This window comes from Somniosus microcephalus, chromosome 7 (assembly GCF_052327205.1).
Source record: "Somniosus microcephalus isolate GS21.2 chromosome 7, FLI_Smic_1.0, whole genome shotgun sequence".
Taxonomy (NCBI): Eukaryota; Metazoa; Chordata; class Chondrichthyes; order Squaliformes; family Somniosidae; genus Somniosus; species Somniosus microcephalus.
In genome coordinates, this window is record NC_140993.1 from 177,499,642 (window position 1) to 177,517,636 (window position 17,995).

Below are 17,995 nucleotides of genomic sequence, written 5' to 3' on the forward strand. Positions count from 1 at the left end.
AGCGTGCAAAGTTAAAGCACATGGGATTGGGGGCAAGGTACTGACTTGGATAGAGAACTGGTTGGCAGAGAGGAAGCAAAGAGTTGGAATAAATGGCTCTTTTTCCAAATGGCAGGCAGTGACTAGTGGGGTACCGCAGGGACCCCAGCTATTCACAATATATATTAATGATCTAGACGAGGGAACTAGATGTACTATCTCCAAGTTTGCAGACGACACAAAGCTGGGTGGGTGTGCTGTGAGGAGGATGCCAAGAAACTCTAGTATGATTTGGACAGGTTAGGTGATTGAGCAGATGCAGTATAATGTGGATAAATGCGAGGTTATCCACTTTGGTGGCAAAAACAGGAAGGCAGATTATTATCTGAACGGCAATAGATTGGGAGAAGACGAAGTGGAACAAGACCTGGGTGTCCTTGTGCACCAGGCACTGAAGGTAAGCATGCAGGTGCAGCAGGCGGTTAAGAAGGCAAATGGTATGTTGGCCTTCGTAGTGAGAGGATTCAAGTACAGGAACAAGGATGTCTTGCTACAGTTGTACAGGGCCTTGGTGAGACCACACCTTGAGTATTATGTGCAGTCTTGGTCGCCTTCTCTGAGGAAGGATGTTCTTGCCATAGAGAGAGTGCAGCAAAGATTTACCAGACTGATACCTGGGATGGCAGGAATGACGTATGAGGAGAGATTTGGTCGATTGGGCTTATACCCGCTGGAGTTTAGAAGAATGAGAGGGGATTCTCATTGAAACTTATAAAATTCTAACAGGATTAGACAGACTAGATGCAGGAAGGATGTTCCCGATGGCGGGAGAGTCCAGAACCAGAGGTCATAGTCTAAAGATAAGGGGTAAGCCATTTAGGACAGAGATGAGGAGGAATTTCTTCACCCAGCGAGTGGTGAACCTGTGGAATTCTCTACCACAGAAGGCAGTTGAGGCCAATTCATTAAATATATTCAAGGAGTTAGATATATTTCTTAAGGCTAAAGGGATCAAGGGATATGGGGAGAAGGCAGGGACAGGGTACTGAGTTTGGATGATCAGCCATGATCTCATTGAATGGCAGAGCAGGCTCGAGGGGCCGAATGGCCTACTCCTGCTTCTATCTCCTATGTTTCTATCAGGTCCTCGACTCCCATGTACCCAGTTTTTATGAGCAATGCTTGTGCTGTGGGCAGAGCCTCACCCAAAGACATAAAATTTGCCTTCAAAGGCTTTATCATTATATTTAAATAATAAAATGAAGCCTGATTATTCAACCCCCAAATTCCCCATTGGAAAATCGAGCACTCTGCAAGCCGGTCACACACCCGACAGGGTCTCAAAAATCTACGGCGGTTAATTGGATCAATCACAATGTTTTGGTCAGTGGATGTATGACATCTCTTGAGGTGTGACACATTTCAGAACTGTGATTCGACAGTTACAAGTCGTTTAATTATATCAGTAGATAGATGGATAAATAGGTAGATTAAAAAACAGAAAGTTAGACAGACAGAAGTGAACAGTTAGTACATTAGGAATTTAATAAGCATTCTGAAATCATACCTCTTTAAACAGTTTGGGGGGCGCTGCTATTGCCTTCTCTTCTTCTAGATACTGTACCCACGACCAAGCCTTTTTCTTTCCGGTAAGTGACTTGGCTAACGAGAAAAAGAATACATTTTGTTACAGCAAAGTGCGAAGAAAAATTCAGGATTAGTATATACACAAGTCAATCTCCCGTGATGTTAGAGGAATTCAATTTCATCAGTTTATCTCAAACTAGCTGGAGTGCCCGGCGGTGCCGAGGCTTTTTTGAGGGCATGTTGTTGTTGGAAGAGAGAGAGCGACTGGGGGGAAGAGAGAGAGCGACTGGGGGGAAGAGAGAGAGCGACTGGGGGGAAGAGAGAGAGCGACTGGGGGGAAGAGAGCGAGCGACTGGGGGGAAGGGGGAGGAAGGGGAAGGGGGAGGAAGGGGAGGGGGGAAGGGGCGGGAGGGGGGAGGGAGGGAGAGGGGGAAGGAGAGAGTGAGGGAAGGAGTAAGAAACTGGGCAGCCCAGACTAAAGATGGCGCTGTTGTTTGCCAACATTGAAGTGCCGCCATGATCAAAGATGGCACTGTTCGGGCCCAAATTGAAGTGCCACCATGATCAAAGATGGCGTCACAAGGAAATTGCCGTGCCGCCAGGATCAAATATGGCGCTGTTGTTTCCCCACATTGAAGTGCCGCCATGATCAAAGATGGCGGCGAGCGATCTGATTGGTGCTGACTGGGAGTGTGTGAGAGAGAGAGTGGACCGCTACGGACCGCCACGGCCGGTCACCTGGTGGCTTTGGGTCGGGCTCTGGGGCGGGGCTGTTGACGCCGCGGGGAAGTTTACTGCGCGGCGGCTCCCGGCACGGACTGCCGCAGCCGCTCACTTGGTGGCTTTCGGTCGGGCTCTCGGGCCACGGGGGGGGGAAGGAGAGAGAGCCGCCGCTCCTCCGGTCAATGTGTTGCGGGCTGACCCCTGATGAGCGCCCGATCAGCTGAGCCCCCTTCCCCCCCTTCCGAGCCCCCGTCCTCCTGAGCACCGGCCGCGCCGCTCCGCCCCGCACTCCCGAGAGCCCCGCTCTCCCAGCCCCGGCCGCCCCGACCCGCACTCTCGAGAGCCCTGCTCTCCGAGCCCCGGCCGCCCCGCCCCGGACTCCCGAGAGCCCCGCTCTCCGAGCCCCGGCTGCCCCGCCCCGCACTCCCGAGAGCCCCGCTCTCTGAGCCCCGCCCCCCCCGCCTGAGCCTGCTTCAAGACCGCCGAGCGGGGAAGAGAGAGAGACGCCGCATCTCAGCTGCTCCTGCTGCGCGCGCACCCTGTGCATGTCCCGCGACCCTCGCGGCCGACGCCGTTGCCCCGGGTAACGTGACGGCGGGGGGGGACACTGGGGGGTGAGAGGAGCTTACCAGAAGCCGTGGGACAATTACCTAGCTCGGGGGTGGCTGGGCAGGAGAGGCCCAGGCTTTGAGGCCTAGGCTTTGAGGCCTTACAAAAACGGGGAAAGGTAGGAAAAAGAATCATCAGGTTAGAGAAAATATTTACAAATGAATGAACTTTTTTTAAAAACAATTTAATAAAAGCAATTTTTTTTGCTGGAAATGTAGATTTGAAAAGAAACACGCAGAAAGCGGGAAAAAGAATGGAATCAAGATGGCTGACACTCAGCTCCGTTCAAAACGATTAGGCCCGCCCACACACGCACCGGTCGAGTGATCTGGTTGGTGCTGACTGGGAGTGTGTGAGAGAGAGAGAGAGTGGGCCGCTACGGGCCGCCACGGCCGGTCACCTGGTGGCTTTGGGTCGGGCTCTGGGGCGGGGCTGTTGACGCCGAGCGGAAGTTTTGTGCGCGTCATGTCATGTCACCGAAGCGTAGGATTGGTCAATCGTCCTGTCACTCAACTCTAGGGGGGCCCGCCCGCACGCGCGACGAACCTGCCACGCAACGATTGGTCGACCGTCGGGTCGCTCGACCGTACGATTGGTCGACCTTAACGTCACTCTATGCTAATGAGCGGATAATGAGCGGAATTTTGAACATTTTTTGGATACCGCGGGCGCAATTTTTGTCGCGCCAAAACGTAAATACGCTTATGACCGTTCCGGAATCGTAAGCTTTCTTTTGATGTAACGCACGTGTAGGTACGCTCTATAACTTTAGAGTGTATAGCCGGACAGACAGACAGACGGAAGGACAGACAGATCGATCCTTTTTATATATATATAGATGAAGTCAATTCACTAGGTAACTGATAAAATCAACATCATGCCTTACATACTATTATATTTTCTTGTTTGTCTTTGAAAATCTTGGCAAAATTTTCAGCTCTTCCTCTGTTGATTTTTCAATGGAATTGGGGTGGGTGGGGCCAGGAAATGGGTTGAGGACTCATTCTGTCGTGTCTCTGTTAATTTTTACAGTCCTCCATTTTCTGCCGAAAGTGGTGGGGTATATGCAATATATCCGCCCATACATTGGCAAGCATATTCTAATGATATTCATACAGCTAAAGTTTGCCATCCAATGTAATTTCTGTAATTTGCACCATATCAACACTGGACACGAGGGGCACCTGTTTGGCATGGCATCCAGCACTGCTATGGTGGTGGGAGGGCGTATTGAATTTTAAAGACTGGAAAGCCTGTGCAATCGATCACAAGGCCAACTTGTAAAAAAACTGTTCTAATTTTAACCAGCAGCACAAAGGCCATCAGCCACAGTTCACTCCAACCCATCCACACAGACTCCCCATCGGAGGCCAGGAAACTTGCCAAAATGATTTAAGTCGGATTGAGGCCAGAAATGAGCCAGGGTCATTGATACACCTTTGTAGTTGCCGGAAGTCCAACCATGCCAATGAGGCACCCAGACTCCACAATAGCGGAAAATATAGACACTTGCTTTTTGTTTCTCACAACAATTTCACAGGTCCAGTGTGGTGAATTAATGAATGATCAGCAACTGTTCTGTAATTATAATTAAAGTATGCTTTAGGCAGAAGAGGCAATTGGGTGAATCAGCTATCCTTCCAAACCTCCCCATCAGTTTCCTACCCGTGCTTTTAGAACTAATAGTCCTGAATCCTACTTGGCTAACAGGAATTTATCTAATCCTTTCTTAAAACCTGCCATGCTTTTCTATTCCACTAACCCCACTGATAATCGATCATAATTCTTTCATATTTTACTAAACAAATGCTGGCCAACTTTCTTATTTTCCTTTGAGACCCTTAACTTTAAACTTAATCTCCAAGTCCTCAAACTATATGCCGAATAGAAAAATTTTCCTGGATGCAAATTCCCATTCAAGTGAAAATCTTAAAAGATCTCTATCAAGTTCCTTACCCTCCTTCTTTCCAACAAGTAAAGTCCAGGTCAACAACTGTTCCTTATAAATCACCCATCTAAGTTCAGGAATTTGCCTAATAACACTTCACTGGAGTCCCTCCAATAATTTTAATTTTTTTCTGTAATGGGGGACCAGAGCTAAACACAGTACCCTAGATGTAATCTCACCAAGGTCAGATAAACTTCAATATCCTCTTCTTTGACTTATAAGTCACACCCCAAGTTACACAGCCCGATATTATTTGCTTTCTGGAGCACCAGCAAACCACAGATAGCGTTAATGACCTATCCATCAAAACCCTCAGATCCCTCTCCTGCTTTGTTATCTCATACATGTTACTATTTAACATGCACTTCATACTCTTGCTTCTTCAACCTAATTTCACCAATTTACACTTATCTGTGGTGAATTTTATCTGCCACCTTCTGAACCTATGCTGGCTCCCTTTAATCAAACTCTCAAAGCCTCGAACAATTTCCTCACAATCACAGGTCTGTAATTCAAGGGTTTATCATTCCTTGATCCTTTTTTCAAGATGGGGTCACATTTGCTACTTTCCAACCCATTGCAGTGTAATCCCATTCACTCAGACACACAATGTAGATGCTCTCCTTCATCGCTTGGGCCATAATCTGGCAGAGAGGATCACCCGCTGTTTATAGAACCTGTCTGAATTTTCATTCCATTTATTTCAATGATTTCAGGCGGGTTCTATAAAGGCAAGCCAATTAATTTAGATTATAACCAAAAGTGGATTGACTCTTAATATTACAAACCATTTCAAGTAAAAAAGATTACATTTCTGATTACTAGGCCTTGCCTGATGGTTGCAGAATGTCCTGTCAGCTAAGTACTTAGCACACCAAAAAAAAACAGCAGTTAGAACCATCAGCTACAGAGTTTGTAACTACGACTAGCACTTTTAATATTTATGTCTAGATGTGTCATAAAGATGCCAAAAGTTAACAAACCAGAATGAACTGTATGTAACATACTACTAGCAGGAAAATAACAATGCAATATGTTCAAATAAAAAATATTGAATACCCTGTTTAGAGAGCTTGGAATCTGGGTCAGACAGTCGACTGTTTTTGAAGCTACTGTGGTTAGTCAGCACTGCAGACATTTTTATCTTCATTTTTCCATCACCTTGCACTTCCTCCTGCAGCACAATCAAGTTAATAATGTTCCAGTTGTGAAATGCAGCTCAAAAGCAAGTGTCAGAGTCTGTCTTTTTAAAAGTTGCATTTTGCACCTTGCCTGAAAACATCACACGACATTCCTTCAGTTTCTGCGGCTGCATAAAGTAAGCCCTTCTACACTAGATCAAAAATTATTAACACCCTGGGTACGCCAGATGCATTTACAATTTGCACCACATTAATGTGTTTTTGTTACCACATAATAACTTATTTTGTTCCAAATTAAAATGACCCACTAGGGCTTTTGATTTTAATAATACTGTTCTGCCAATCATTTTAACATGCCACGGTTACATTTTCCTACCGAATGCTAATGTTGCATTAAATAAATTGATTATGTGCAGAAATATCTCATGCAACATTAAGCATGAAGGTTTTCAAAGCAATAAAGCTCAAATAAATGAGAAAAATATGGTCAGTCTGAAGCCTGTTAATTCTTTACCAAAAGCTCTCAGGAATCTGAGCTGCATTATTCTCGCTGTAGTTCAGAGTAATCATTTCCCATCACTGAAGATTAGGTTTAACCTAAAATTGTTCACTGCAAGCACCTGTACAGTTCTCACATTTGTCTGACATTAAACCTGATTTTTTAAAACCCTTCTGTTGAGATTGTAATATATTATTACCAGTGTAGATCTGCTTTTCTTCACTGAAGTATTCCTTTTTCCTGGGTTCTTTGTTTCGATTAAATTGTATACCACAAATAATATTCCATTCTTCAAGTTTATATTACTGCAATTATTTATCTCTTAAGCATCATAAACATTTAATACAGTACTCCACGACAGTATTTTTGCTTCTCGCATGCATAGATAACATAAATTCAGTAATTATGGAGGATAACAGGTCTGAGCATCTCTGTATCTCTTTTAGTTACTCCAGGTTTGCTGATTTCTCATCATTTTTGGTGCAGTATTTCATACAGCAACCAGGGCTCTCATCCTGCCTTTCCCTATGCTCAGCGTACCCACTGCATCAATGCTCTCCTCTTCTACCAGGCACCAACGCAATGCCACCCACCCACAAAGGATGGCTTAGTGTTAGTGAGGGCAGAGCATAAGTTGGGGTACATAGAACAAGTGGTGAAGAGAGTGATAAGGTTGTTGATGAGCAGTCAGGTATAGCTGTCCTGTGGGACAGAAGATGCCTGCCTTTGGTTGAGGAGCCATGCAACCTGGATCTCAGAGGTCCAGCATTTAAAAGAGTGCTCACAAAGCAGCTAAACAACATTCAGGCTTTCAATGAGGAGTCCAGGCATATATGGCAGATGGTGGCTCAGATGGCAGAGTCCACTACCTGCATCTGCATGTCTGCACAGGTCTGCAGCCCAGCATGGAGTGTGTGGCAGCTTCAGTATGAAGTGCACCAGAGTAATCTTGTCACCATGTCACTGGGAAGTTTCCGGTGGCTACACCTACTGGCCTCGATCTCCCTCTGTAAGACATACATAGCAAGCCATGATGATTTGGGAAACCTTTGCAAGACTATACTTGTGTCTGTGTATAATAAGACACAGACTGCAGGAGAACGGTACAACAGGTGTTCACTCAACGTGGCTCACACTGGAACTGATCTGTACAGATTAGTACTCAGTGCTATATACAGGTGTGGTCACTGCCGGTACTGCAGTATGCATGAGCTGTAAAAGATAGTTCCCCCTTTAAAGGTATATACATTACAATTCCTCCCCTTTTAGATTAACAGTACCATAACACTCATTTAACAATTAAATATCAAACTAATTACAATTAACACTTTTAACATGCAACATTAGCTGAAAATTGTCTATTTATATATTCAGTCTTTGGGGAGGCTTCCTGATCCTTTCTGGATAGCGCCTTTCCCGAGTGTCTTGCTCTTGGTGCGGAGGCGATTCTGGCCCCATCGTCGGTTGGTTCATCAGCTTCCGATGCTACTGTTTCTGGGGTAGATGCGACCTGTACGTCGGGTACATCACCAGGTGCGTATGGGCGAGGCATGGGGTTGACTTGTTCCTGTGACTCTAGGATCTGGTCAGCATGGCGTCTCACGATGCTCTCCCCAACGTCCACTGTGTACATTAGTGGGCCCTGCTGTGTGCATATCGTTCCTGGCTGCCACTTTTCTGTTCGGTAGTCGCGGGCCAAGACTGGTTGCCCTACATTGAAGCTCCTTGTTGGCTTCTCATGGATGTGCTGGAATTGCTTACTCTCAACATCTCTTCGTACGTTTGGTCTGAGCAAATCCAGGTGAGATCTTAACCTTCGGTTAAAGAACATCATGGCTGGGGCCTGGTTGGTGACTGCATGTGTCGCATTCCGGTAGGTGAACAGGAAATTGTCCACCTTGTGCTGCAGCGGAATGTTGTCATTGTACATAGCCTTTATTGCCTTCTTAAAGGTTTGTACAAACCTCTCAGCCAATCCATTTGTGGCTGGATGATACGGGGCTGATGTTTAATGCCTTACCCCATTCTTTTTCAAGAACCTCCGGAACTCTTCAGACACAAACTGTGGTCCGTTGTCAGAGCAAATCTGTTCTGGCAAGCCATTCCTGGCAAAAATGGTCCGTAGGACTGCAATAGTTTTCTCCGTGGTGGCGGAGGACATTTTGATCACCTCAGGCCATTTTGAGTGCGCATCCACGGCTATTAAAAACATTGAGTCCATGAATGGGCCAGCAAAATCAATATGCACCCGTTGCCATGGAGATGAGGGCCACTCCCATGGGTGTAGAGGGGCCTGTGGTGGTGCATTTTGGACTTTCTGGCATCCTGAGCAGCTCTTGGTCAGGTCCTCGATTTGTTTATCGATTCCCGGCCACCACACATAAGCCCTGGCTAGTCTTTTCATTTTTACCCCTCCCAGATGACCCTCATGAAGCTCATTGAGCAGTCTATCCCTTAACTTGGGTGGAATTACCACTCGGGATCCATACATCAAGGTCCCCCGGCACACTGACAGCTGTTCTCTCCTTGTCGAGAATGCTGGCAACAGTGAGTCGCCATGTGCTGGCCATCACTTCACCGTCAAATCATATACCTGAGACAGTGTCGGGTCATTTCGGGTTTCCTTTTCGATACAAGCGTTAAGTTACCGGTAGGTATTCTACTATAGTCGAATGGAATATTTCGACAGGATCCACTGCTGGTGCTTCCTCCGCAGTAGGCAGTGGCAGGCGTGATAGCCCATCAGCATTTCCATGCTGTTTCGTGCCCTTATATTCAATCTCATAGTGTTGCGCCCCTAGAAAAAGTGACCATCTTTGTAGTCGTTGCGCAGTCATCACCGGAACGCCCTTCTTCGGATTAAAAATGGAGACAAGAGGCTGGTGATCCGTCAGCAAGGTGAATTTCTGCCCGTGCAGATAGTGATTGAACTTTTTCACTCCCCACACTAGGCTGAGGGCCTCCCTGTCAATCTGGGCGTAGTTACGCTCGGCTGAGGTTAGTGATTGTGACGGAAAGGCTATTGGCCTCTCTGAGCCGTCCGAGAATTTGTGCGACAGCACCGCTCCAATGCCGAAGGGTGACGCATCACATGCCAACCGAATTGGTAATGCCGGGTTGCAATAGGCCAATACCTCTTTCGATGTGATTAGTGTTTTGCTCTTCTGGAAAGCTCGTCTACATTCGTCGCTCCACTTCCATGGCACTCCAGTTTGCAGTAGGGTGTTCAGTGGGTGTAGTATTGTAGACAAATTTGGCAAGAACTTATGGTAGTAGTTAACCAGCCCGAGGAACTACCTCAGTTGTGACACATTTTCCGGTGCTGGAGCCTTGACTACTGCCTCAATCTTCTCTGGGGACTTACGTAACCCCTCTTTATCGATAACGTGGCCACAATACGAGATCTGTTTTCTAAAAAACTCGCATTTGGGGCGGTTAGCTCGGAGCCCATATTCCTGCAATCTAGTGAGCACCTGCTCCAGGTTGGCAAGGTGATCACTGTCATTTTTGCCCGTGACCAGGATGTCGTCCAAATAACACTGGGTCCCTGGGATCCCTTGCAGGACTTGTTCCATTGCCCTCTGCCAAATAGCCGGAGCTGATGCTACCCCGAATACCAGCCGGTTGTATTGGTAGAGACCTTTAAGGGTGTTGATTGTGAGGTATTTTTTTGATGCTTCTTCTACCTCCATTTGCAGATACGCCTGGGCCAGATCAATCTTAGTGAAGCGTTTCCCTCCAGATAGCGAGGCGAAAATATCTTCAATCCGCGGAAGTGGATATTGTACGGTGTGAAGGACCGGGTTCACTGTTACCTTAAAGTCCCCACAGATGCGAACCTTCCTTGGTTCCCCAGGCGTGCTGCTCAACGACTTTTTCATCACGGGGATGATGGGTCCAGTTTACCTTGGACAGTACACCTGAACGTTCCAGACTCTCCAGCTCTGCTTCGACGGCTGGGCGGATCGCATAAGGTACCGGTCTGGCCTTAAATTTTGGGCTTGCTTTTTCTTCAATTTTAATCGTCGCTGTCATGCCTTTTAGTGTTCCGAGTACTTGCTGGAACACTTCTTTCGCGTCAGTTAGGATCTTTGACAGTCGCCCAGGTGTGACGTCGTCATCCTTTTTGTCAGCCACAGTCAGTGCCTGTATGGAATGCCAATCCAGTTGTATTTTCCGGATCCATTCACGTCCCAGTAATGGTGGTCCTCCATCTTGCAATACATACAGGTCTAGTTTTGGTGTTTCCCTACCGTTATATATAACGGTCACCCTTATTTTTCCTTTGGGGTAGACTTATTGCCCCGTGTACGTCTTCAAAATAATTTTTGTGTCTCTCAAGGGTATGTGTGAGAATAGCCGCTCGTAGTCCCGTCGGTTTATGACTGTTAGGGCTGATCCTGTGTCCAATTCCATCTTTACCTGGACTCCTGCTATCTTGAGAGTGACCCAAATGGTTCGGTGATCCTCCATTGTGATCACATTATGTAGTTTCAGACAACTCAGTTCCCTGCTTTCGGAGTCGTTATCACTCTTTTGTTCGTCTGAACTATTCTCCGTCATCTTATGTACCTTCTTGTACTTTTCTTTGGTAGGTTTCTTATTGCTGGTTTTCTTTCTCGACCTGCAGACTCGTGCTATGTGTCCTACTTTTCCACACTGTCTGCACACTTTGACTTTGAACCAGCAATCATTCTGGTCGTGTGTTGTTCTGCCGCAGCGATAGCACTTCTCTGTTCCATATGACATTTCGTTTGTGCCATATTCTTGCGGTCTCTTGTATCTCTGCAGTGCCCCGTGCTGCTGCTTTATATGATACCGCAATGCTGAAAGCCTTGTCCAGCGTAAGGTCCTTTTCAGATAAAAGCCGTTTCTGGGTTCCTTCACTTTGAAGCCCACACACAAACTTGTCCCTTAAGGTATCTGCCAGTCCCGCTCCAAACTGGCAGTGTTTCGATAGTTTGCGCAGTTCTGTTAAATAATCAGCATTGCTTTCATCCTTATGCTGGTTCCGTTTGTGAAACTTGAATCTTTCTGCTATCAGCAGCGGTGTGGGGTTTAAATGTTCCTGTAGTATCGTTACTATGTCTTCAAAACTCTTTTCCATTGGCTTCGTTGGGGTTACTAGATTTCGTAATAAACCATACATCTTTGCACCCATTAAATTTAACAATACCGACGCTTTCTTGTCATCTGACACCTCATTTGCCTTGCAGTATACCTCTATTCGTTCGACATATGTAGTCCAATCTTCGACTTCATTGTCAAATGCGGTGATACTGCCACTCTTTGGCATTTTGGGTGTGGTTTAAAATGGCGTCTCCCAATGGCTTAAAATTGCGTCTCCCGTGCTTTCCTTCCTCCCCCGCTGCTGCCAACGCCGCTCCCGGCGGTTCTCATGGCAATGGCTACGCCCTGTAGGTTTCGCGCGCTTCTCCTGCGCTGCTGCCAACGCCACTCTCGGCGGTCCTCGTGGCAATGGCGGCGCCTCGCGGGTTTCTGCACGTCTCTCTCTCCCTCTCTTCGACGCTGCTCGGCCCCTGAACACCGGCTGCGCCCTGTGTGCTCTGCCCTCTCTCTTTCTCCCCCGTCGACGCTGCTCGGCCCTTTGCTGTGCCGCTCGGTTGGGCTCTAGCCCGCCGCTGTCCGGGGAGGGTCTGCGCACTACCTGTTGCCAGCCCGTTTCGCTGGACCACCTCGACTGGAAAGCCAAGCCTGGCTCTCGACAGCCTCCCCCGCAATTCTCGAGTCTCTGCTGGACGACTGGGCAGTTGCCCGTGGTCGACGGCCAAGTCTCTGGCCTTGACCTCCAATCCACTGATCTCCAGGAACGAATCCCCGGGAGGTGATGCAGAGTTGCAGGTACGTTCAAACTTGCCTTGTCGCCAATGTTGTGTCAGTGTATAATTAGACACAGACTGCAGGAGAACGGTACAACAGGTGTTTACTCAACGTGGCTCACACTGGAACTGATCTGTACAGATTACTACTCAGTGCTATATACAGGTGTGGTCACTGCCGGTACTGCAGTATACATGAGCTGTAAAAGATAGTTCCCCCTTTAAAGGTATATACATTACAATACTATACAGTGGAACTAACAAATAATAATAAATCTAACTGTGCTCGTCACTTTGCAGAGACAAAAAAAGTGAAACATTTACTCTGTGTTTGTTTAAAATTAATGCGCCCACTTATATCCTGTGCCAATAGGACATGTTCTCTTCACCAACGGGAAAATCTTTTCAAAGCAAAAGCACCATTCAGATTAATGCTCTGCGTGGATTAGCAATGTTCAGATTAGCTGTGTTCTGCTGTAGCTGTATGAAAGAAAATGCAATTACAAGAATACCATTAGATTCAAAGCAACCATGGTGGGCAAACTCAGAGCAATGTGGGTTCTCAGCAGTAAGAGGCTGTAGTGTTATTGTAGTGTTGTATAATCAATGCAGTTTTTGGTTCTCATTTGTCTCAAGAACACAGTTTAACAATCACTTAATACTGAGTTTGTGTACTTGGCCTATAAATGATGCTTACACTGCAGTTACCAATCTCAGATGGGAAATGAAATATCAGTTCCAGCCAAGCATTATAGTGTTTGCACCATCTGGCTAAAAGGGTAGATTTTCTGTTTCATTTCACCTTATTACTCAGTTCCCAGGTGCAGTGAAGAAGAAATTGGAAGGGACAGGGGAGAGATCCATTACATCAGGCCTCTGCCCCCACTTTGCTGCCCTGGGATCTTTGGGGATCCCAAAATGGTTGAGACTGGGCCTGCATCAACAGTAGGCACAGAATCAGCGTCAGGATGCAGATGAGATGGGAGGGGGTGCTTCTGGCTCTTCCATCTTACTTTTGTGTGAGTGCACCGACGGGTCTCCAATCAAAAGGGTTTTGAGACCACCTGGCTACTACGGATTAGGCTGTGAACAGATTTACACTACAAATTGTGTCGGCGTGCCATCTGAACAACAACTCAGCCGGGAAAGAACGCAACGTTTCCGTCTGCGGAAGGTGACTTACCCATGAATCCCACCCAAAATACCTGGACGTCACCCTGGATAGGACGCTCAACTATTGGCCTCATCTCACCAATACCGGCCAAAAAGTAAAAACCAGAATGAACCTGGTCCGGAAACTCACTGGAACGTCATGGGGGAGCACAGCCAGAACACTTCATACCGCAACAGTGGCCCTCGTCTACTCTGCTATGGAATACTGCTCTGCCTCATGGCCCTGCAGCCGCCACACAAAGATCGTGGACATGCAGCTAAATGCCATCCTGAGGATGGTGTCAAGGCGCTCAAGTCCACTCCAACTGCTGTCCCGCATTGCCCCGCCTGCCATTCACCATGACACCACCGTGCTGAGTGAGATCAAAAAAAATCATGAGCAACATCGATCTTTCCATTCAAGAAGGCTTGAAAAACCCAACATGAAAATCATGCCAGCCATTCCGGGAAAAGCAGTCAATATTCATGCAGCTGGTATTGACCCATCATCCAGATGGACAAAGTCATGGGACGCATGCAACATAAAGAACCAACACCTCATCACTGACCCAACAGCAGAGGTCCCTGGCTTCGATCTCCCTCGAAGACAGTGGACAGCGCTGAACCGAATCCGCACAGGGCATGAACAATGCGGTTACCTGCTCCACAAGTAGAAGATGAGGGACAACCCAAAGTGCAACTGTGGCAATGAGCCCCAGACCATGGAACACATCACATCGACCTACCCACTAAGATCTGTTGCAGGAGGCACCTCACTTCTCCGCTCGGCATCTCAGGAGGCCATTGAATGGATAGCCAAACTAGGCATCCCATTATAAGCTTTTCCCGTCATACAAAACAACAACAACTACAAATTTAGCACCAGTGAATAAAATTGTCAAGTAAACACAACATGTGATGCAGGCAACTGCAAAATGAAATCTTCAGGCTTGATTAAATCTCACTTATTAAAAATAGGTATCTACAAACATCAACAGACCATGTAGCCATCTTCAAAATCTTCATCAGAGTCTTCCTTTGGGTTCACACTGGCTTTCCTCTTTCGCTTTTTGATACGTTTCAGTATTGTTCCAGCATTTTGCTTCACAGGTACATGGTCCACAATGGGTTTTCTGTTGGAGAATCTTACAGTGAAATATAACTTAGATATCCAAGCACCAACAGTATCACACACAAATTTAAGTATTTCACTGAGGTTATTTTATTTAATACTGTCAACTTTGATCTTTGATGTATCAAAATAGCCTCATGTTATCTTTTATAAGGACACCACTGAAAGCAAAAAAAAGATAAATGTGCTATGGAAAAATTAAGCAGGAAAAAGTTGCGCCCCAGATTCGTAGGTTGTCAAGTGCTGCATTAACGTGCAACATACATATATATAAGATTTCAAGCTGTGCTTTTTCTTCAGTTTCTAAACAAAATGCAGGGTCATATGTCTGACAGTGAAATCTGGATATTATTTCACTCATGAGAAATAGCTGGGTTGGTATTGTGCTTTATGTAGTCTTCGAGTGTGGAATAAATTAAAACAAAATCAAAATATCCCCTTTCTAATCTACAATATCTTGAACTGTTAATAACTATTATGATTATAATATGGTGTAATGTCTTCTAATGGAAATTACTGGGTACTCTGCATTGAGGCACTCTGTGAGCATTCTTCAAGGAAAAGGAGGTGACTCATCTGCATGGGATCGTCAGGCCACTGCAGGCGCAGGCCCAGCTCCATGCCATCCATGGAATGCCCCAGAAATCCTGCAGAATGTAAATGTGAAAACCTGAAGGAATCTGGTAAGAGAGCAGCACTATTGTGCCAAAAAGTAGGTGGAGTGACAGAGCAAACAAGCGTGGGTATTAAGAGCAATGGTGCGGGAATAAGAGGAGGGTGCTGGATAAACTGTGAGGCTTCTCTTTTTATTCCATGGAACTTGGGAATTTACCCTAATTAGTCTCCCAACACCACAAATTTAAAATTCTCATCTTGTGCTTAAATTTATTCATGTCCTTGCCCCTCCCTATTTCTGTAATCTTCTCCAGCCCTACAAACCCCACTCCCAAACACTCCATTCCTTTGACTTTGGTAACAAAAATGTGTGTCACAGTGAGAAGGCAGAAGAGTGTGGAGATTATCCTTAAAGGAAGTTCATCCTTGAGGTGCCACGAGACAGGATTCCAGCTGCCCCCCCATCCCACCCCTAAAATTTGATTGTGTGAAGCGAGTAAGAGGAGTTAAATAACTGTGAGAGTTTAGTGCTAGTGGGAGTTAAAGCTAACACAGGACCTCGGTTTAAAATTTCATCCGAAAGACGGCATCTCCAAGAGTACCATACTGGAGTGTCAATGAGATTATCTGTTCAAGTCTCTCAATCTTCTCATGTGGAAATGAGAGTGCCACCGTTGAGTCAAGGTTGGCACCATGGGAGTGGAGAGTAGCCATTATAACACGCTTGTTCAAGAAGAGAGAAGGATAAACCAGGTAACTATTGAACAGTTAGTCTAATGTCAGTTCTGGGCAAACTTTTAGAATCCACATTTCATGTTAAAATTAGTGAGCCTTTAGAAATGCATGGATTAACCAAGGACAGCCAGCATGCTATCCTTGCTGTTTGCCAAACCCACCATGGACGTACAATCCCTCTACACCTCCATCCCCCACCCGGATGGCCTGAGGGCGCTCCGCTTCTTCCTCGAACAGAGGCCCGACCAGTCCCCATCCACCACGACCCTCCTCCGCCTGGCTGAACTTGTTCTCACATTGAACAACTTCTCCTTTAACTCCACTCATTTCCTCCAAATCAAAGGTGTTGCCATGGGTACCCGCATGGGTCCTAGCTATGCCTGCCTTTTCGTGGGCTATGTGGAACAATCTTTGTTCCAGTCCTACTCGGGTCCCCTCCCTCACCTCTTTTTCCGATACATTGATGACTGTATCGGTGCCGTTTCCTGCTCTCGCCCCGAACTTGACAATTTCATTCACTTTGCCTCCAATTTCCACCCTTCCCTCACATTCACATGGTCCATCTCTGACTCTTCCCTTCCCTTCCTCGACTTCTCCGTCTCCATCTCTGGGGATAGGTTATCGACCAATATTTACTACAAGCCCACTGACTCCCACAGCTACCTGGACTACACTTCCTCCCACCCCGCTTCCTGTAAGGACTCTATTCCATTCTCCCAGTTTCTCCGCCTCCGCCGTATCTGCTCCGACGATGCCACCTTCCACACCAGTGCTTCAGACATGTCTTCCTTTTTCCGCAACCGAGGATTCCCCTCTACCGTGGTTGACACTGCCCTCGACCGTGTCAGTTCTATCTCCCGCACCTCTGCCCTCACCCCTGCCCCTCCCTCCCGGAACCACGATAGGGTTCCCCTTGTCCTCACCTTTCACCCCACCAGCCTCCACATTCAACGGATCATCCTCCGGCATTTCCGCTACCTCCAAAGTGATCCCACCACCAAACGTATCTTCCCCTCCCCTCCCCTTTCAGCATTCCGCAGGGACTGCTCTCTCCGAGACACCCTAGTCCACTCCTCTATCACCCCAAACAGCCCTTCCCCTTCGCCTGGCACCTTCCCGTGCAAGCGGAGGAGATGTAACACCTGCCCCTATACCTCCCCCCTCCCCACTGTCCAGGGCCCCAAACACCCCTTCCAGGTGAAACAGCGATTTACTTGTACTTCTCGCAATCTAGTATACTGTATTCGCTGCTCACGATGCGGTCTCCTCTACATTGGGGAGACCAAACGCAGATTGGGTGACCGCTTTGCGGAACACCTCCGTTCAGTCCGTAAGGGTGACCCCGAGCTTCCGGTCGCCTGTCATTTCAATTCACCGCTCCATTCCCACTCGGACCTCACCGTCCTTGGCCTCTTGTATTGTTCCACGGAAGCTCAACGTAAACTCGAGGAACAGCACCTCATCTTCCGATTAGGCAGTCTGCAGCCTTCCGGACTCAATATCGAGTTCAACAATTTCAGGTCATAAGCTCGGCCCCTATTTCATTTTCACTTATATTTTTCCACTCCTTTCCTTTCCCCACCCCCCCCTTTCCTTTTGTTTCTCTCTCACACCTGGCAGCTATCTTTTGCCCTGCCAGTACACTTTACACCTAATCACAGCCTATTACCATCTCATCTAGCTTCTAATCTCTTCTCCTTCTTTTGGTTCTTTTATTCTTTTGTCCGATCGCAGCCCTGCCTTCGATCTAGTTCCTTTTCTCTCCAGTTTTGAAGAAGGGTCAAACCCGAAACGTCAACTCAAATTTCTCTCCACGGATGTTGCCTGACTTGCTGAGTTTTTCCAGCATTTTCTGTTGTTATTTCCCACAACTTTAGTGTTGTCAGCAAATTTCAACAGTATGTTCCCTATATCCAAATCATCTATATAAACACCAAGAACAAAAGTGGACTCAGCACTGACTCCAGTGTGCAGTCCTTCTCTATTCCAAACAACACCCATGTACTCTAAGGGCTTGATTTTAACTCAGCCATC

The 17,995-nt window shown here is 46.8% G+C and overlaps 1 protein-coding gene across 1 annotated transcript in view; it reads right to left on the reverse strand.

Annotated features, from left to right (window-relative positions):
* LOC147115028 (lethal(3)malignant brain tumor-like protein 4) overlaps window positions 1-17,995 on the reverse strand; it is a 591,174-nt gene that overhangs the window by 432,302 nt on the left and 140,877 nt on the right. Inside the window, exons 6-8 of the mRNA XM_085993271.1 lie at window positions 14,480-14,612; window positions 5,906-6,020; window positions 1,547-1,641 (exon numbers count right to left, since the gene is read on the reverse strand). Of these exons, the coding sequence (XP_085849397.1) occupies window positions 1,547-1,641; window positions 5,906-6,020; window positions 14,480-14,612 (343 nt within the window). The remainder of the gene's footprint in view (window positions 1-1,546; window positions 1,642-5,905; window positions 6,021-14,479; window positions 14,613-17,995) is intronic.